Here is a 21,499-nt window from a genome sequence, read left to right on the forward strand (position 1 = left end):
GAGCAGGATGCCTCCTCCTGAGGACCGATCCCCGCCGTGTCGGCGGCAGTCCCGCCTTGCTTCGCGTCCGGGCGCGGCTGGAAGGGTCCGCGGGGCGGGGCGGGGCCGGGCGGGGCCGGGATCGGGATCGGGACCGGGGCCACTCCCGTCGAGGCAGAGGGTCCCGCCGTGGCAGAGGGTGCCGCTAATCCTCGCCGCCCTGGCCATGCTGCCGGCCCTTCTCCGCCCCGGGCGGCTGCTGTCCGCCGCGCCGCTCCGCCCGCCCGCTCCGCGGGGAGCCGCCGCCGGAGGGGAGCCCGCCCGGAGCCCGGGCACCTCCCGCGGTAAGGAGGGAGAGGAGCTGCGGGGGACCAGCTCCGCAGCAGCGCCCCGGGGCTGACGGGGAGGTGTGTGGGCGGCTCGGGGCCGGGGTTGAGCGGGGCAGAGCTTCCCGCTGGTGCGGCCCGCGAGTGGCACGGCAGCTCGGGTGCTTCCGAGTGTTCTCCTGCTGGCTTGGGTACCCACGCCTGCGGGCGGCGGGGGTTCGAACCAGACCCGCGGGAACACTCATTGCATGTGCGGGTGCTCCAGAAACCCCGTGGAGGTCACTCTGCGTAGGCGAGACCTGAAGGTCTAATACCTGGGATTGCTCTTCCAATGACCAGGACGGTCAGGGTTTTCCCCTTCCACCGTTACTAGCAGACATCATTCACTCTTAGTGCACGGTTTGACGAAGTGGTTTTTTCCTAATCTTTAAGCTGAGCAGGCTCACAAGGTGGTTGCAAGTTACAAACCCTCCAAGTTTGACAAAAAAATCCTCATCTGGACTGGTCGTTTCAAGACAGAAGAAGAGATTCCTCTGAGGATCCCGTAAGTACGCTGCCCTTGTCCAAGGGGAACATGGAGCTGAAGGGAAAGCAGTGGCGTGATTCTGATCTAAAGCTTTTCCACAGAGTTTAAAACAGTCGGTTTTTCAACACTGAAGACTTGGAAACAAATTAGAGGGCAAGAGAATTTCCTGTCCTGGTTAGAGGTTAAGATGAGAAAATGTTCCTTGCTGGAGTCCCCAGAGCCTGGGATGAGAACTGGATCCATCTGAGTAGACAGCCTTGGTTACATTTATGTACTGGCTTGTTTGTTTTGCTTATTCCTAATGTGCAATTGGAGAAGGATGTTATTGGTAAACAATAATTTCTGTTTTTAGCTCCCATAAACAGTTGTTAGGGAGCTGGCTGTTACTGAATGATTACATCCAAAAATATCATTATTATTATTATTGAATTTCAGGAAAACTTATGGACGTAAATTACAAGAGAAGCATTCCCCACCAAGGAAAACTGAGTACTTAACGTAGCCTTAACCTCCCATTCTTGTTGACCCACTGGACTAGAAGATCTTTGAAGGTCCCTTCCCACCCAAACCTGACTGTACGGTTCTTTGACTTGCTGGAAGTTAGCATCCCCCAAGGGAGTCAGCCACTAAACACATGAAATGCCTCTAATGCCAGTTGCTGCCTTTTCTTAGGATGTTAGTATGTTAGACGTCTCTCCAGGACACTACTTTTTATCATCACAGCACATCCCTGTCTTTGGTGACATGTTGAGAATAAGCAGCATGCAGAGCTGTGTAAAACAGTTACATCCTCTGCCTGCTCCTGTTGGTTCCTGACAGTTTCGCTGTTGTTTGCTGAGCTGGACAGTGGCTTTCTGAACAGTCTAACCTCTCTTGCACTGTGTTAGTCTCACCATCTTCCCCTAGAGAAAGGTTCAGACAGGTCTCAGAAACTGTAAATGCTATTCAAGTCATCAGGAAGTGTTTATAAAGACTCATTGCATTTGCCAGTCCATAAACATACATGCACACAAATCACTCATTTCTGTGCCATAGCTGGCCTAGCAAGTTCGTGTTACCACCTTGTGCTTTCTGGGTGAGCAAAGTCTTTTTACAACTGCAAGATCACAAGTATATACTAGAAGTAGCTAAAAGTGATACATTGAAGCTGAACTGTGACACTGTTTAACTGTTGTTTAAAAGAAAAAAGAATTGCAAGATGTTGCTCCCTGTGAACACAGTCTAGCTGCTGAAGATAGTTTGTACTAAAGGACAAATCTGCAATCCTTAGTCAAGGTTGTTATGGTTTGTTTGGGTTTTTCTAAAAACAGCTGTCACTGACTTCAGCACAGATTTACCCAGAGTCTTGATTAAGGATTGAGTAGTAAAGGCCGTAATGTGCAATTAGGGAAGAAAATTGTAAGGTCTGTTTTCCTTAAAGCAGAGGAAGTGAAAATCTGCTTCAGAAGAGCTTCAATTAGTGCATTGTGAAATATGATTAGGCTAACATGCCACACTAATAACATTTATGGTTTTGCTTTTGTTGCAACAAATGGATTATTGGATTAATAATTTTACGTGCTAGGTCTGATGTGTGGTCTGTTTTGAAGATGATTTTTACCATTGTACAAACCAGAAGCAGTTACTTAGAACTGTAGGCATTGTCAGTCATCTGCAAGAAACATAATGTGCTTGTGTGTGTCTTGGCAACGAAGGGGGTAGTACGGCATTGCCACTCATAGGATTTGCCCTATTCCATTGCACTAAACCTCAGAGAGAACCACTGCAGCCCTCAGCATTGGTACAGGCTTTCATGGGCAAAACTTCCACTGTAAAAACTCTGGCTCTGCCCAATCCCACCACATTAACTTTTAAAGTAAAGCTAAAGGTGCTTTGGGGAAAGAGATCATTACACAATCTTTACTTAAAAAAATCAATTTGTATTTATATTCTTTATCTTACAAATGTCATGGCTGGGCTTTGCGAATTTGGGAGGGGAATATTTGGGAAGGGCTCTACCCACATTTGTCACAAGCGCGCTGGTGGCTAAAAAGGCCAATACGAGACAGGGGCATCTGGTTGCAAAAGGCACAGCAGAAAGTATATTCTGCAGGGCACAATTCTTTCTGCATTGTCTTTTCTCCTCGAGAGTGATCCTGCGTGCTTTCTCAAAGGCATCAGCAGCGTTATAGATGGTGTGTCTCCAGACCTCCCGATTGGAGGCCAGAGTAGACCAATTATGTTGATCAATATGGCCAAGGCTGAGATGTTGTTTCAGGGAGTCCTTGTATCTTCCCTTTGGGGCTCCTCTCGCGCGGCAGCCGGTGGCAAGTTCACCATAAAGCAAGATCTTAGGGAGGTGATGGTCCTTCATCCTTGAGACGTGCCCTGCCCAGTGCAGCTGTGTTCTCAGCAACATGGCCTCAATACTTATGACTGCTGCTTGTTCTAGAACAGATGTATTGGTCACATAATCTGACCAGTGGATGTTTAGGATTGTACGGAGGCAGTGTTGATGGAAGCGTTCTAGGAGACACAGGTGGTGGTGGTAGATGACCCATGATTCAGATCCATATAAGAGAGTAGACAGCACTATGGCTCTGTAAACACTGATCTTTGTACTTTTCTTCAAGTGTTTATTTCACCAAACTCTTTTATGAAGCTTTCCGAAGGCACTGTATGCCTTTGCTAACCTGTTGTCTATCTCTCCGTCAATCTTACCATCTGAGGAGATGAGGCTGCCTAGGTAATTAAACTGCTGGACTGATTTGAGCTCTGATTGGCCAATGGTGATATGGGGATGAAGGAAGACTTCCTGAGGTGCAGGTTGATAGAAAACTTCTGTCTTCTTTAAGCTGACTTCCAGCCCAAAGAGCTCGGCAGCGTCTGCAAAGCAGGATGTTAAATGCTGCAGAGCTGCTTCTGTGTGGGTGACAAGGACGGCGTCATCAGCATAAAGCAGCTCCCAGATAAGATGGTTTAAGGTCTTAGTGTGGGCCTTCAGTCGCCTTAGGTTGAATAGGCTTCCATCAGTAGGATATCGAATGTAGATACTGTCCTGATCCTCAAGGTCTGCCATGGCCCTTTGGAGCATCATGCTGAAAAGATTGTGAATAGGGTTGGTGCAAGAACGCAGCCTTGTTTCACACCATTAGTTATTAGAAAGGGTTCAGAAAGTGCATTGCCATATCTGACTTGGCCTTGTTGATCCTCATGGAGTGAGATGATCATTTTGGGGAACTTGGGGGGACAACCTAAGCGTTCCAAAATCTGCCATAGACCTTTCCTGCTCACAGTATTGAAAGCCTTGGTGAGGTCAGCAAAGGTTACATAGAGACCTTTGTTCAGTTCCCTACACGTCTCTTGCAGTTGTCTGAGAACAAACATCATGTCTGTGGTACTCCTGTTGGCTCTGAAACCACATTGGCTTTCAGGAAGAATTCCTTCTGCTATAGCAGGTATTTGTTCAAAAGTATTCTTGCCAGGATTTTGCCAGCAATGGAGAGCAGAGTAATACCATGGTGATTTGAACAGTCTGATTTAATTGCTTTCTTCTTATATAGGGTGATGATGACTGCATCTCGAAGGTCTGATGGTAGTTTGCCTAGTTCCCAACAGCGTAGTATGAACTCGTGAAATTTAGCATGGAGTGCAAGGCCCCCATGTTTCCAGACTTCAGGTGGAATTCCGTCAACCCCAGCTGCCTTGCCGATTTTCACCTGCTGAATGGCCTTAAGGGTTTCTCCTAAAGTGGGGGCAGTATCCAATTCATACTTCACCAGTTGTTGTGTGATGGACTGAATGGCTGTGTCTTGGACTACACAGTTGGTACTGAAAAGGGTCTGAAAATGTTCAGACCATCAATTCAGAATGGAGGTTTTATCTGTCAGAAGCATTTGACCATCAGTGCTGAGTAGAGGACTTTGAGCTTGGTATGTAGGCCCGTATGTTGTTTTCAGGGCTTCATAGAATCCTCTGTGTTCACCTGCATCTGCACATAATTGTCTTTTTTCAGCTAGACTGATCCACCACTTGTTCTGGATGTCATGGAGTTTCCGTTGGAGTTTGCTGCATGTAAGGCGAAAGGCTGTTTTTCTTACATGACAGGATGGCAGTGCAAGGTGTGCTTGGTGGGCGGTTCTCTTCTTCCTCAACAATTCCTGGATCTCTTGATTGTTTTCATCGAACCAGTCCTTGTTCTTCTCGAGGGAGAACCCTAAGGTTTCTTCAGAGGATTGCAGGATGCTATTTTTAATATGGTGCCAAAGTGTTACAGGAGAGGTATCTGTAGAATCTGTGGAATGGTTATCAAGCCTACTTTGAAGATTAGCCTGGAATTTGTTTCTCACTGTGGCTGACTGGAGATTGTTAACTTGGAGTCTCCTCCTTGGGATACTGTCCCTTTTAGGTTTGAATTTAAGATTGAGGTTAAGTTTACAGCGCACCAGTCGATGGTCTGTTTGACATTCTGCACTGGGCATCACATGGGTGTGGTGGACATCGCGGACGTCTCTCCGTCACACCAAGACATAATCGATGAGATGCCAATGTTTGGATCTGGGATGCATCCATGTTGTCTTCAGGCTATTTTTCTGCTGAAAGATAGTGTTAGTGATGGTGAGCTGTTGCTCCGCACAGAATTCTAGCAGGAGTCGACCATTATCATTGCAGTTTCCAACACCATGCTTGCCTAATATTCCTTTCCAGGCTTCAAAGTTCTTTCCTACTCTGGCGTTGGAATCACCAAGGATAATGATCTTATCATCTGCAGGAACCTTCTGGGTAAGGCGGTGCAGGTCGGTGTAAAATTTATCTTTTTCAGCAGGGTCAGCTTGGAGAGTTGGAGCATATATACTAAAGAGGACAACGTGCTGCTTGTTGTGTAGTGGAAGGCGTAGGGAGATAATTCAGTCAGAGTGACCTGTCGGCAGATTTTCGAGTTTAGGAACAATAGAGTTTTTGATCATGAAGCTGACTCCTGAGATACACTTTTCGGTTCTGGGCTTACCTGACCAAAAGAGTGTGTAACCAGTACCATGTTCTCTGAGGCTGCCTTCCTCGTGAAGGTGAACTTCGCTGAGAGCAGCAATGTCGATGTTGAGACGTGAGAGTTCATGGGCAATCAGGGCAGAACGACGCTCAGGACGTCCGCCATCTGCAGAATCGAGAATGGTTCTGATGTTCCAGCATGATAGAGTTAATTCGGGTACACCTTTGGAGGCAGGTGTATGTGCCTTTGTCTTTTGATCTTTGTGTGATTGCATTTGTAGAAGATGTCGATACAGGGCTTTGCAAATGTGGGTAAGGCCTTCGAGCCTGTGCAATGGATTTTTTAGGTGAGACACAGTATGCCCGGAACTGAACCCACCCTTTAATCCTAAAGTTCATCTGCCAGGGCCAAGCGAGCTTGGATGGTGGCAGCAAGGTCCTCAAGACGTAGGTTTAATTAGAGTGACCTTCTCTTAGATGGATGGCCTCACAGGGCTGATCGAGCTCCATCTGCCCAGGTTTAGAGCTGTCCTTCTCTTCTGTGTGTTCTGGGCTCCCCCTCTCATCTCCCACAATGGCACAGTCTGCACTGGCGAAGCTCCCCCTCTCTCGCTCCTTTCTGCACCTGGGGCTGGGCCCGAGCGCCCGGGGCCGTCTGGGACCGCGCCACGCGCACGTGTTCCGGGGCTGGCCGGGGCCGCGCCGCCGCACGCCCTTACAAATATGTATATATATAAAAAGAATACCCATGATGATTTATGAAAGGAAAATGGCGCACAGCCAGCATTATTATGAACACCTTAAAAACTCTACTCCCATGCAACTGTACATGTCTGACTTGGAAAAAGACTGAGTTGAAAGTTTTGGGACAATTTTCATGATTTCCTGCACTGCTGGTTCGGAGCAGCCTTCTCAGAGCAGAGGAGGGTGGAAATGGGAGCTGCACCAATGCAGGTTGCTGGGTTGTACATCTCTCTTGCAGCAACTACTGCCAAACAGAGGGCAGAAGTTCTCACTACTTCTGCCTTTGATGACCAGCAAAAATAATCATGTAGTTTGTTCTTGTTTAAGTGTACATTTCTGTGATAGTGATGTGGCTGACATAGCTGACATCAGCTGCCCACTTTCTACAAGGCTGCTGCTTTAATAAAGAACTAAAACCTCTAACTCAGCATTACAAACTCTGCTTTAATCCAATCCATGTATTTAATGTCCTTAGCCCACAGGACACCACCTAGACAGCTTAGATATGACAGTAATTGATTTCTAAAGTGAATTTTGAATAAAAGGAACTTGCTTTCATCCCATCAGGTTGACAGCACATTTATTTCTGCATCTATTTAAAACAGATTAACCCCCTTAATTTTCACTATGTTTAAACAGAGCTTAAGGTACGATTTCTGGTGTATTCATTTAAATGCAAATATTTATTGCCTGAGCAATTTTTTCAGCTTAAAAATAAATAAATAACCAGCCTAAATCCATTAAATGTTGCTTTTCCATGGGAAATGGATTAGGGTCAGAAAATGAGCGGTGTATAACCAACCACAGCAAGCTGAAGATGCTTGTTTCAGAAGGTAATTATACTTCTATTTTTCAGTTGTGATGTTATGTGTGTGATGCTTTGAAGAACAGATACTTTACTGCTTTGTAATGATTCAATTCAACAACTTTAATTGCAGGCCAGAGATGCTAGACAAGGCAAGAAACAAAGCTCGAGTGAAAGCTTGTTACATCATGATTGGACTCTCAATTGTTGCCTGCTTTGCAGTGATTGCTTCAGCTAAAAAGGTGAGTATGGCCATGTAGCATACTTTCAAATTATGGAATTCTGTGAAAAGTAGACTAACCTAAACCAGGAGCAGCAGCTTACAGCTACCCAAGTTTTAGCTGACCTGGTCTCTGCCAGCTCCCAGTATGTAAGTAGTTGCTGTCCGTTCCTGAGGTTGGGTAGCTTTCCCGTGGGTGCATTGTTACTCCTACCACACTACTCTTCAGATGTTTTACCTCCACAGGCTGCTGCACGTCACGAGTCCTTAACAAGCTGGAACTTGGCAAAGAAGGCCAAGTGGCGGAAGGAGGCTGCGCTAGCCGCGGAGTCAAAAGCAAAGTAACTTCATATGAAATGCCAAATGCCCTTCCAGGAGCAAAATTAACTGTTGCTGAGAGCAATTAGCGAGTTTCACCCATACATGGACAATAGTATGCACACACTGGAGCCAATAAGGGCAGTTACAGCATCACAAAAAGAAAGGGAGGGTCTCTTTTATTAGGGAGATATTTGGTGTACGTGTTGCATATAGTTAAAGTTAGTTAGAATGTTTTGCATATGCTTAAAAGCATATTCATTTTAAAGGAGATGAGGTAGTTTTGTAGGAATATCAGGCATCTTTAGTTAGATAATGACAAAATACTTAAACCCACGAAGTTTTCTGTCTGGGACAGTGCCTAGTTTTTCAGCACACAAATCAGACAGTTTGAACTCATTTGCATCAATGCTGTATTCAAAACAGTATTTGCATTTCCTAGTTTAAGAAGCCACACTTATTGAACCACTAAATAAATACAATAAACATCTGTAAAATAGGTTTTATTGGTTTCTGTACGGTATTTTGAGATTTAACATTCCATAATATTGCATACTACTCATATGTGTTCTGTTACGGTAATGGGCCTTTGGCCTGGATTTAAAGATGCACTATTACTATCTGAAGTTAATATAGGTAGTGTAGTTTCCACACATTATATGAAGACATTGTGTCATAAGTTGCGGAAATTTCTCATTCCAGATTTCAGAGAACTCTTAAGGTCACAGTTCAAGTTCACATATCCATTTTCACACTTATTACAAAAATCTTCAGTTGTACAATTTAATAAATTTAAACCAACCAAGAATTAACCACAGAGGAAAGACAATAGTGCATCTTTACTATTTTCTTAAAGACAGGTCCAACAATAAATAGTTTCCAGTTGCAAATTTGTTCTACAGCTAACATTTCTGTGCCAACATTACCACTATTTTCTGATTGCTGCTAGCTACAGTGTTCAAAGCAAATACTAGAAAATTAAAAAGCTGTATGAACCAGTCCTTGGACAAAAGTGCAATGATGAAAAAATTAGATACAATTCAGTGTAACAAGAGAAGGGAACTAATAAAAAAATCTTATGCTCTGCATAGTTGCATAGATTAGCTAGCTAGTATTCACATTTAAACGGAACAAATGGTACCCTTTTAATAAAACCAAAACCCTTTATTTTTAAATAGACTTTGTAAGTGATGGGGGACTTCAGATTCTGTATTAGATAGCAAACTTTAAGACACTTTCATATCACAATTTTATTTTGTTTTTCTCTCTATATCGGTTTCATCTGTTTAGGCAACATCATCACAATCCTGCAAATGAGTAAAACAGAGTTGACTTTAAGTCATAATCTCTGATTTTATATTGTTCATTTATCTGCTTTTAACAAAGTATGAAGTAAACCCAGTGATAAGATAGGAGAGGTCATCCTGTATATTTATCCTTTAAAGGATTTTCAGCATTATTTTTTAACAATTTTAGGGTAAACCAGATGTTGAGTTTAAATAATGACTTTCATTATCCAAAGTTCACCGATTTTAGTTCCCTTTTAAACTGTTCCATTTAAATGTATCAGAGGTATGAAATACAGTTTATCTAAATGTGTAAAGTGCAGTCACTAACTGTTCACACATATAGAATAATATATTCACACAACTGAAGACATTCCTTCGAAACAAATAGAATACTTTAAATGTCCCCCCTTTTCTTCATTTTTTCAAGTCTTTCAACCAAGACTTTCAGAGCTCAGATTTGGTTTAAATAAGAGAGGCTTATAAGAGAGGCTTTTTACAGGGTTCTTCAAATAAAAAGCAGGCACAGCTGGTTGTGATCAAAACAAGGTTGTTAGAAACAAAGAAATACCCTGTTACCTGAATAATTTTCTTACATTAGAACAATATTGAAATTCAGCATTTGCTACTAATCTTGGTAGATTTCCATGATTGTTACCCTGTACTTTGATAGATGGGGGATGAAGGGGGGAGCATGTGAATGAAGGAAGGTTGGTGTATGAAAACCTAAAACTATGAGAGTAAAAAGGGCATAAGTACAATCACCTAACATTATACGAAAATTTGGCAGCTGTACTCAATATTATCACACTACTCAAAACTGTTGTATGCTGTACAAATCTAGGTTTAAAGTGTCATTTGCTAAAATATCTCATTATTCAGAGTTCATAAAGTAACAGCACTCCTATATACAGTTCTTATACTTCTATCTTCCACTAAAAAGACTTCAAAGGGAGGTTTCTTCCCTCCCAGTTACATCTTAGTCAAAACTGACCATTAATCTTAGAAAATCCACTTTAAGTCCCACATTCAATTACAATATAGAATATATTGCTGTAACAGCAAAGTGAAACATCTTAGAATCTTAACTTGCATGTAAAAAAAATTCTAAATATAAAATGGTACTGTAAATGATACCACCTTTAACCTGTATTTTTTCAGTGCATTAAAATATTGTTTAGTGATAAGCACAGTGCCATGGGTGAGTGATTTGAAGTTTAAACTGCAGCTTTTTATGAAGCATGAAATGCTCTCATATGTCAAGGATTTCACTTAACCCAGGAGTTTGATGTTAATACATTAATTACAGGTAACAAAAAATAGCAATACTTCAGAGATAACTCAAAGTATTAATTTCTCCAAACAATATATACTACTAATACACCAGAAACACTACTTATATGCAAGTTGAAGCAGAGTATACATTTTTCTGTATTCAAAACTGTTAACATAAAATATCAGAATTCTATTTCTTTTAGTGTTTAACAGCAAACATGGTATATTGTAGAGCCTAAATATTTAGATGACAATAACTTCTAGTTAGTTTTGGTGTCCACATACTTAATGCTATTTACAGTACAACAAAGTTTTCCTTCAATTGGAAAGGAGTGATTCACTATTCATTCTTCACTGCAGTATTTCTATTGTCTTAGCAAAAGAAAACTGAATTCGTTAACTTAAGGAACAATTCAAGTGGCGGTAGCATATTTGGTCAAAAAACAACACCTACTGTCTAAACTTTTAAGAAGCTACTGTACTAGAAAGGCAAACAATGTTTCTCAAACTAAAGTGGTGTTACCACATTCTGACAGAAGACAGCTGTAAACCATCTGCTTGGTGACTTGTGCAAATCACCATCTCTGTCATTCATAATTGCAGCATTCTTGTGGTAACTACAGCAACTGCTTCCACTGCAAAGTACTGCAGTTGTGGCTGACTTGTAATGTCATTTAGCAGCTTTCATTACAGAGCCAACATCAAATGACCAGCAAGCTCTCTGCTGATTCCAATTTGAAAACTTCTGAAATAGTCTTCTTCCCACATAATTCAGAAAAAACTTTTTCATATATTCAGTATTATATCAGGTAATTAGCATTATATACGTATATCTATTATGTCTTTAAATACATTTTATAAATAAACTTCAACAGTGTGTTGTAAAGTAAGTAATGCATAAAAGTTTCACAATTTAAATAAATATTTTTCACATTCCAATTCAGCTTCTTACAAGCTCTTCTTTATTTCATGCCTTGGTTTTGAAGCAATGTTTCTGCTTCAATACAAGAGGTAGATTTGATAGAGACTGGGCAAGTCAAACTTACTGCCAAAAATGCAACTGTCAGTAACTGTATTGCTGATATGAAGTTTGAGACTATATGAAAAATTCAGAACCACTACCTAAAATTCTACCAAGTCTTAGCTTAACAGTTCTTGTTAAATCACATTTAATGCTTTTAGACATGATTACTCACAGTTGTTTTCTGTACATAGGAGATAATGAAAAACACAAATACAAAACAGAGAACAGTTGTCTCTAACACAATATATGAAAGTGCATGAGCTGCTTCTTCATCTATTTCTGCGAAACATATTCAGCTTTTCCTCTAACTTTGGCCAGGAAGAAAAGACCTCTGAGAAAAAAAACCCAAACCAACCAAAACCCAAACCGTACAAGTGTTTAAATTTTATGCTTGTATTCACTTCAGTAGTTTAGAGCTGGAAACCCTCCATCGGAGCCTCCTGCTGTTGAAACACAAACTGCTGCTGACTTTCATCCACCTGAGGTGCAATACTAGAGTCCTCTTCTTCAACACCAAAATAATGTTCTATAAGTTCGAAAGCCTTTTGGTAGATCTCTTGGTTTTCATGCCTCTGAAGAAATTCAATTTTATCAAGTCCTAAATTCAAAATAAAACATTTTCAAAAATCGAGTAGCTTAAATGAACGATGAATTCAAAGAGAAACAGCTTACAGCATGGTACTTCTTAAATAAAAAAATGCAATCCCAAATCACCTCAATTAATTCAGTATCATTGATTGTTAATTTCCTAACCCATGTATTTCTACTTCAGTTTCTGCTGTCCAAATCAATTTTAAAACTATGCTAAAAGCATATGGGTTAAACTGGGGAGCAGGCTGTAGTATCTCCAAAGAAACATGTCATGCCTATAAAGAAATTGAATCTGTATAGAATTAAGATAGCATAAAACTGTTTGCTATAACAATTTCTCATATGCCAGTTTCTTTTCTTTTACTCTTTCAGTCTTCCCCAACTCTAAATTCTATCTCCAATCATGTAGTCGTCACTGGCACAGTCTGGTACCTTTTTTCAAATGTAACTGGGAGATTTGAAGATATTATCTTTCCAAAGGCTTATCATATGCAAGCTAGAGGACGTAACCTCTCCTCTGTTGGCTGAATTAAATCTTTGGCCGTCAGTTAGGTTGATACAAAATTGCTGGTTAGCTATTTTAAATAATTCAGTTTTCACTTAAGTTGGATTAAGGCCAAGATAAAGGCCTAAGTTAAGAGGCTAAAGCAGTGAGGGTGATATAATAAACTGTTTTCCCTTCTTGAACTTATACTCTGCAGCTTCAGCAGCCTACGCCTAAGTGGTAAGGGAAAAAAGAGAACCTAGATATTCAACAGTTAAAATTATGAATGGACTCAAAATCTGGAACAGAACAAATTCCAATATACTATTCAGTACTTATTCCTCTTAAACATTAAATTGCAAAGTTCTTCAACTATGCACTTGATTTTAGAAATAAAACTCTGTAACAGGCAATTCAGATTCAAAGACTGCTTTACAGAAAAGTCAGTACCATCTAATCAGATATAATGTGATCAACCAGAACTGTTACTAGCAGTTTCTGAAATACAAATGTCTGCCAGTTTTGTTGGGTCAGAGCTACAAAAAAGATAACTCTCCATAAATAATGCCAATGTCATTATAAGTCAATTTTAACACTGATTTTGTTAAATCAAAACCTCCAGTCTTGGAATTCCATAAATTAGTTTTGATAGTCTGCCTTTAAAACATGGTTCAATTCAATAACTTTTATAATAATAATAATAATAAAATACTATCACAAGGAAAAACTTGCTCAGTTTTATGGTCTGAAGTTGATTTTGCTGTTACTGATATTTACTATGCTAAAAAGTGATCCAACTTTGGGAATCAGTAAAACAAACCCTGATCTTGCACCCCTGTTGGTAATGAAACTGTACTAGTCAGGACTATGTATTGACGCCTAAACAGAATAGGCCTACCTTGACAAGAGACTGAACATTTTCTAATGGAATTCAAGGGATAACTGATATGGGGAGCATGGAATGGGGTAATAGGGTTGGGGAATGTGTGTAGTTACTACGCTTAGGGTAAGGGGTAAGGGTAAAGGAATACATGTTGCTCTTTTTTAAAATCTACTTCTGCTATATAACTACTTATAAAACTTATAAAAATTAGAAAAATAAAAAAACTAAAAGGACCTTAAGGCATCAGTATTAAAGTTATAAAAATTATATTTAGGAATGGCCGATAAACTTATGCAAAGAATGACTCCAATAGACTAGGACACCTGTGTTAAAATACTTCTGAGAATGTTTCTCTAGGGGGACATTTCATAAACTGACCACAGATAAAACACCCAGATGTTTTCTGTATTTAACCACTTTTCCCACCATGTTACATTATTTCATTTATGATATCTTATGTCTGCTTATGCTTGAACTAATTCTTGTAATAAACTTACCTACAAATTTCAAAATTACTCACAATGGTTTTGTTTTTACACTCTGGAATAAAGAAGTTCAGGTATGTAGTTTTAAAAGAAGTATTTTCTTACCATATGCTTCCTCTATAAGGGCACAATAAGGATTAATGCCCATTCCATTTTGTTTAGACTCCTGTTCTCCAAGACGCAGAATGTTTTCAAGTCCATTTAAAGCCACCTGTACTATTTTTGAATCCATCACGGTGAGGAGGTCACAAAGAGGCTTGGTACAACCTAGTGCTACCAAATACCTTTGTAACAGAAGAAAAACAGAGGGAAAGGGAAAGAAGAACTGATAATCCAGCACGTTTATTCTGACATGCCAGTCTACTACTATTGGTACTTACTTTTGCTATAAAAAGTGGTTGAAACAAAAAAATTTCTAAAACATGCAACAACACAAAGATAAATTTAGCCTGAAATGGAATAAATATTACAATTTATCTTAATAAGAAAATTTAACGTGTGTATTCCTAACTGGAGTGTGGAATCCGCAGCCTTTTCAACTTCCTTTCACTTATGATCTTCAGATGGGTTTAACTGAATATAAAAGTTTTAGCTGAAAGTTCTTTTCTCAGGTAGTCAAAATTTTGTAGTAGTAAAAATATCAAGTAAACATCTTAGATACACATAAGAACATTGGACAGTGCTCTGTGCTAACACAGTCCACACTAGAAGTCCATCAGCATCACTTACAATAAAGGGAAGGACATAATTATAAAGAAAAAATAGTGGGATTCTGAGTATCTCATTCCCTTTTCCAATTTTGAACAGAATTGTGTATAAATTTCAGGAAGTCATAACCTGTGTCCCTGTTTCCAGTGTGTAAGTAAAATGAAGACAGCAAGTTTGCCCAAATATAGTTTATTTAGTAGTTTTAAATTTCCTGCAGTTAGACAGTAATACCTTGAGGACATTAGAAGGGCTAAAAACTCACAACACTGATAATATAACTATTTTTGATGAGAAACTATTGTTATGGTATTTCATGCACATTTACTATGTGTAGAACAGTAAATGTTTGAAGATCCTGAATTAAAATTTTTTAAATGCTAAATATTAAGATTATAGAAGTGATCAAATTAAAAAATAAACAAAAAATACCAACACGCTTTCCTTACCTCTGATAACACTTAGTGGTTTATTTACATTTTAAACAAATGAACATGCACTTACTGCAACAGATCTCCCAAATATGCTGGAAGAGTTATCACACCACTTTCAGTTCTGGTTTCCAAATAATACAGTAATTTTGAATCAGTAATTGATAAGTTGATTTATAAGTGATGATTATGCTGACAGTATTCAGAAAAACCAGAGTTCTTTATTCCGGCAATTCAAGTCCTATTTTTGCAGCATATAATACCTACTGACAGTAAAATTTTAACCAAACTCAGTTCTGAAGAAGGAGTTTAGATATCTGCTTTAAAATAATACTTATAGTGAGTTTAAAATACATGAAGAAGCCATTAAAATTCCTGAAGTCTCTCCACAAATACACAATCCCACTGCACAAGTTTTCTAAATGACCCACCCAAAGTTTTCCATTTCCAAACACTGAAACTGTTCATAAACTGTTCCAGTTGTGCTTGGTAATGTAATATCAGCTCTGGAAGATAACCCTGTGAAAGCCTTAGGTGTAATACCACTGACACAAAGCAGTATTGGTCAATTTATTAAGTCTGCTGCATGTATTTCTCTAATTTTTCTGAATTTCTATGTTTAGTCCCTGCACAGCTTCAAGAATTGAGGCTATGGTTTTCTTGCTATGATTGTCAAGATTCAAATCCAGAAATCCAAATGCCCTAGAGAAGATACTTAGGCAGAGAAAATAGTAACATGCACAAACTTACCTGATCTGTTCAGGGGTTCCTCCTGATGTTGCATTAGTTATGGCCCACGCTGCTTCTTTTCTGGTGCGAAATTCAGCTTTTTGAAGAATTTCAATCAGTATTGGAAAAATATTTGCATCTATAACAGCCTAAGAGATGAAATTGCAGTATTTTATGATAATTAATAGAGATTTCAAAACACTAATAACCTTAAGTACAAGAGTTAGTGATGGCTGCTGATAAAAAAGCAAAGAATATTTTGTTAGAAGGTGCCATACAAACTAGAAATGCTAAACTGAAATTCAGAACTATTCTGACATTGCACTGCAGCAGCCATCACAATATGTTCTTTTTCCATTTCTCTGTTTCTGGTGGACAGGACACTGCTTACTGGACTGGCTCACTTAAAAATCATAAAGCACATCCTCGGTTTTTGAACTGAAGATCAAGCCTTGGAACAAACTTTCATTTTAGTTTTGAGGTCTCCATAGAGAGACTATGTCTGTAATCAGAGACTTCATTACATATTTTAAGTTACATCAAGAAGTAACATTTTCATCTCTGATTGATGTAGAAGAGAAAAAAAATCATATTGAAATATGTCCCCTGATCCAGAATTCCCATTTGTATCCATTAGAACCTTTTTTTAGGTAGCTCCAGACACCTGGAACAATAGTCAGGATTTTAGTAATTTCCACAAAAATACAACTCAGCATTGATAAAATCACACAGGTTTGTTATCAAAAAAAAAGATCAACATTCCAAATCGGCCCACTTTTCACTGGACAAATTTATGCAAGATGTTTTGTTTCAACTTTTTAAAAATATTTTTTATTACTTTAATACATATATTACAATGCAGAATAAAACTATAGAGAATGTAGCAGTAGATCATGCTCCCACAAGGAAAAATATAACTCTTCATATCAGATCTAAGAGAAGTATCTTTTCATTTGTTCTATAAGCATAAGTCAAATCCCTTTGAGAGAAATTTACCAGCTTCACTAGTACAAATCATGACAGCTATTTTTCTTTAAAATAGTATTTCAAAATTTAGAAGAAAATATTTAAGTTAGGTAAAATTATAGACACAACTAAAATAATGTGGAGTCAATGCAGTATCTACATAACTGTCCTCGTGAAGGAAAACAGGCAAAGTAGTAAAATGCAAACAAAACCAACCAAGTAACACATTCACATGCTTTACCTGAATCTGAGCTCTGTTTCCTGCAGTTATATTAGAAACGGTCCAGCACGCTTCTTTCCTGATGGATTCCTTGGGACTACTAAGCAAGTGCAAGAGACAGGGTAATGCAGAGCAGTTTAGAATCACCTAAAATAATTTGAGAATTGAAAATTGGGTTGCACAATATACATATATATTAAAAAAAAAGTATTTTAGGGATGACTTCAAAAGATTTTGCAACATGTTTATATTATACAAAGTATGATAGACAACATCCTGCAAAATTTACGTGTTCAATGCTCAAGTGTGTGAACTGACAATCCAGCAATTTCAAAGAATCTGCTTTCTGTCAAATTCAGATCAAAAGACTTAATAAGGCTGCTTAAGGCTAAAATACGAGTAACTCAAAATAACTGAGAAGTGTACTAGTAATTTGTAGTTATTTGTTGGTGGTTTTTTCTTTTTAAGAGACAAAGGTTTTCTGTGTAATTTCTTAACTCTAGAAGAGAGGATTTTGCTCACAACTTATGTAATTAACTTTTTTCCTTATTTTGCTTTTACACTAATTCTGTCAGCATCTTGGACACCATTCTTTTTAAAGCATGACCTGACTTGATATTTTCTGCCTTGCTTCAAACTCAATTACTTTGCCTAAAATTAAAAAAAATAAATCATTAGAACAAATTACATCAGTAAGACTACTGCATACAAACACATAGACAAATAGTGTATCACAATTGCTTACAAGTGAAAACTCTGACTGCCTTTAAAGACTGAAAAAAGGGGAACCATAATAACTAACTGAACCCCCAGTAAAGAGGGGAAAAAAAAATGGGAAGCAACAGTCAAAGTACCATACAGGAACAAAGCAATCCACTATCTACAATGCTGTAAAAAAAAAAAAAGTTCATTCTTGCATTAATTTAATGTTTAAAATAGCAGCCTAAATTGTCAAATTAACGATAGATTTCTACAGAGCCTCTTTCAGTGACGTATGCAGATATCTGTACTGGACATGTATTTTGTCACAATTTTTACAAAATTCTGTCTTGCCAAATAATTTTTTTTAATCAACTAATCTTACCTGTGTTTGGATATCATCCCCAGTAACAATATTTCCAACTGCTCTTAATGCAGGGGATACCACCTTGTAATCATTATGCCTGGAGATAAATATTAAATTACTTAATATTACCAAGTGTTAAAGTATAATTTTGCATTTTCAGTGAACTCTGGTTTCCTTCAGGTGCTAAATTTTTAGTTATAGAAAATACTGCATTACTTATTACACCTCCCCTTTGTTTAGCCAACTTTGACTACTGCAAGCCCACAACTGCACTGCTGATTCAAAGAAAGGACACCTCTGTGGAACAACACAACTTAGAGCAATCTATCAGCTCAGCAGATCCATTTCACCAAGCTCAAGGGTTACTAAATACAAGACTGGAACATACATCATTCCACATCCACATAAACAAAAGGGGTGTTATTTGGTGTATACTAAAACTTAATAGCCTCCCTTTGTTAAGTGAACCCCCCCCTTTTGTAGGTCAATAATCCTAGAAGCCAGTACACATCAAGTCCATGTTCAGTTGCCTGAGGTGTGGGGGAAGGAAATTACTTGTCCTGGAGCTTCTATGGAAGAGAAGCTCACCTCTTCTGACAGCTATACAAATGAGCTTTTCACAGGGAACTGTGCTGAGCTGTCAGTGCTGGGAACTACTATCCCTGACCCGCTCTGCAGTCTCATGTGAACACAGGTATTTAGTCTTCCTTTCAAGGAAAATAATGAACAATAAACCAAATATATTGGAACAGTTCAGAAGTGGCTCAAGCCTGCCTCTGGACTTTGTTGAGTCCAAGAACTGTCTATATTGCAATTATATCTCCTAGAAAGGAAAATACAGCAGTGACATTAAAACAAAAATAAGATATGAAATTAATTTCCAATTCAAGTTTGGTCTTCAGTCTTCACCCTTCTATTCCTATATGTATATGAAATCCTGCATTAAATTTTAAAGAATACAAAGGAATACTGTGAAGAAAACTTTTTTTCACTGTCAGTCTCAGGAATAATCCCAGAAGCCAAGCAACCTAGGAGCAGCTTAAAAGCTTTTGGGCTGAATTCACGTTCATTGCTTCTCACAAAAATAAAGACTTGAGGTGAGAAAACAGAACTCAATTTTAATATTAACAGTAAGAGATCTATTTGGTGAAGAGAATACTTACATAAGCAGCTCTACCAATCTTCGACACACTCCAGAATCAATAACAGCTTGAATTTTATCATTGGGACCATCTGAAAGGTAGGAGAGGGCCCAGCAAGCATCTGCTAACACGTCTGGGTCACTGCTGAACAACAATCTTGATAAAACATTTAAACAAGGAGCAACCTAGGTTAAAGAAAATATTGCATAAAATTAGGTGTTCCGTATTTTTCAAGTTTCAGAGAACACTCTACAAAGGCATAAATGTGCAAAACTATTTACTGCCAAAGTACACGAGCTCTTTAATGAATCAGGACCTAGGTGGAACACTTTCTGATTGAACTAGATATTCAATTCAAACCAGCAAATTGGATCAATTCTGATTCACAGCCTATTTATTTACAGATATTATATTAAGTATATAATTGCTCAGCTTAAACAAAACACATCTGCTTTTACAGGTAAACAGGTGATCAGGAATTACTAATGGTTTTTTTAATCACTTAGAGAACAGAATTCCAAAGAAATAAAATTAGTTTTTTTTATTGCTGTCTTTGTAGGAGTACTGGCAGTTACTTGCAATAACCAACTTAGAGTAGTTCACAGAGGACCCAACACTCACCAAACCAATCAAACAAGCAATGTCTGATTTCAGTTCTCCCTGCAGCTGTACCCTCTGCTCTTATCTCCAGTAATATACACACAGACAAAGCCAAATAAACTAGACCATCTTAACACCATTTGGAACCTGACAGGTTTCTGCTGTACAGCTTGGGAATTTCATATTCTTTGCACAACTTAATTTTTTACTTTACGTGGCTTATGCAAATTCAGCCTCCATTATGTGTCCAACTGCTGCTATTGCAAAGGCCAAAAAGCAAAGGACCTATTCTTATCAGCAGCTGCCTACAGGGCATCTTTTTGCTCTGAAGTTTTATGTTCAAGCCACAAGAAATCTTGTTGGTTTTTCTCTACCAGAACAAAACACTACTAAAAAATTTAACTTAGGCAGAGCAATTGTGAGGTAATTGATTAACTGACATCAGAAATCCCCCCTTTCTGTTATTATCTGTTCAAGAATTATTAAGTACCATTACTAACTCATGAGGTCAGCTTGTTCCTGACCAACGATTAATTAACCTCTCTTTTACCAGCATATCCAACGTTCAGTTTTTTCACGTCATTAACCTTACCAGGAATTAATTTCATATTGAAAATAAGAATCTAAAACTCCTACTATCCTCTACAGCGATCCTGTCTTTATAAGCACATACTAGTGAGAAGAGATAAAAAGAGGACAGCACACAGGCAAATCACTCCTGTCGTCATACTCTGATTTAACTGCATCTGACAGAGCAGAAAACTCAAAATTTTAATCATGCAGTGTGCACTCACAGTCATAAAATAAACAAAAAAAAAAATAAAGAAGCTTCAATCATAACTCATATCCTCTAAAACAGTTCTGGAGAAAATACAGCCCCAAAGGGTTTGGTGCTGAATGTATAATTTGTCCATCATTTCACACTAGTGAATGACTATTTGCATTTGACTAACTATAGTCTCAAGTTTTTAGGTGATGGGATTTTATTTTTGATAGGTATCAAAGTAGATGATTTTTCCCAGATACAACAGACGGACAAAACTGTGTGAGGACATTAAAAACATAAAATGGAGTCTATATCCAGATTCAAAGATTCTGTTTGTTATAAAATATTACAAACATAAGTATTCTTTAGCTTTCTGATTTCTCAAAATTACTACTTTATTATACCTTACTGAAGTCTGGAGGTGGGTTCTTTCCTCTACAAAGATTTGAGAGAGCCCAGACTGCATTTCTAGTTGTTGTAAGACGATTCGAATTTGTCAACAGCCTGTGAAAGAGAAACAATAATAAAAACAGTAATTTCTTATTAAAAAGTTAAGTAATTTCATGTCTATTATTACCAACACTACCTCAAATCTGGAAGAGAAGTCCTATTACTGGGCACTAGTTTAAATTTATTTCTCTTCATAGCTTACGGGCTGCAGTCTTACATTTACAGTCCTAAAATCAACTGAATTTCAACAGATTATGTTGTGGGGACATCTCATTGTATATGCATATAGAGTATACGCACATAAAGTAAACCATTGCTCAAATGAAAAATCATTCAACTAATTTTTCTGAGAGTCTTTAGAAGGGGCACACAGGATCACTCTCAAGGAGAAAAGACAACGCAGAAAGAATCGTGCCTTGCAGAATGTACCACCTAAGGAGTCTTTCTGCTGTGCCTTTTGCAATCGGACATGTCTATCTCATATTGGCCTCACCACCAGCGCGCTTGTAA

The 21,499-nt window shown here is 38.6% G+C and overlaps 2 protein-coding genes across 3 annotated transcripts in view; one reads left to right on the forward strand and one right to left on the reverse strand.

Moving 5' to 3' along the window:
• Window positions 1–13,941, forward strand: FAM162B (family with sequence similarity 162 member B). The gene is made up of 4 exons (XM_064649707.1): window positions 1–323; window positions 738–849; window positions 7,482–7,590; window positions 7,815–13,941. Exons 1-4 carry the CDS (start codon window positions 8–10, stop codon window positions 7,911–7,913), a joined length of 636 nt encoding a protein of 211 aa, XP_064505777.1. The 5' UTR covers window positions 1–7; the 3' UTR covers window positions 7,914–13,941.
• Window positions 8,375–21,499, reverse strand: part of KPNA5 (karyopherin subunit alpha 5) — a 20,885-nt gene continuing 7,760 nt past the window's right edge. For both annotated transcript variants that reach the window (XM_064649701.1, XM_064649702.1), the window contains exons 8-14: window positions 20,944–21,043; window positions 19,195–19,358; window positions 18,050–18,128; window positions 16,987–17,112; window positions 15,801–15,928; window positions 14,020–14,198; window positions 8,375–12,069 (exon numbers count right to left, since the gene is read on the reverse strand). In XM_064649701.1, coding sequence (XP_064505771.1) covers window positions 11,882–12,069; window positions 14,020–14,198; window positions 15,801–15,928; window positions 16,987–17,112; window positions 18,050–18,128; window positions 19,195–19,358; window positions 20,944–21,043 — 964 coding nt within the window. In that variant the 3' untranslated portion in view covers window positions 8,375–11,881. The remainder of the gene's footprint in view (window positions 12,070–14,019; window positions 14,199–15,800; window positions 15,929–16,986; window positions 17,113–18,049; window positions 18,129–19,194; window positions 19,359–20,943; window positions 21,044–21,499) is intronic.

This window comes from Pseudopipra pipra, chromosome 3, assembly GCF_036250125.1.
Source record: "Pseudopipra pipra isolate bDixPip1 chromosome 3, bDixPip1.hap1, whole genome shotgun sequence".
In the NCBI taxonomy this organism is placed as follows: domain Eukaryota; kingdom Metazoa; phylum Chordata; class Aves; order Passeriformes; family Pipridae; genus Pseudopipra; species Pseudopipra pipra.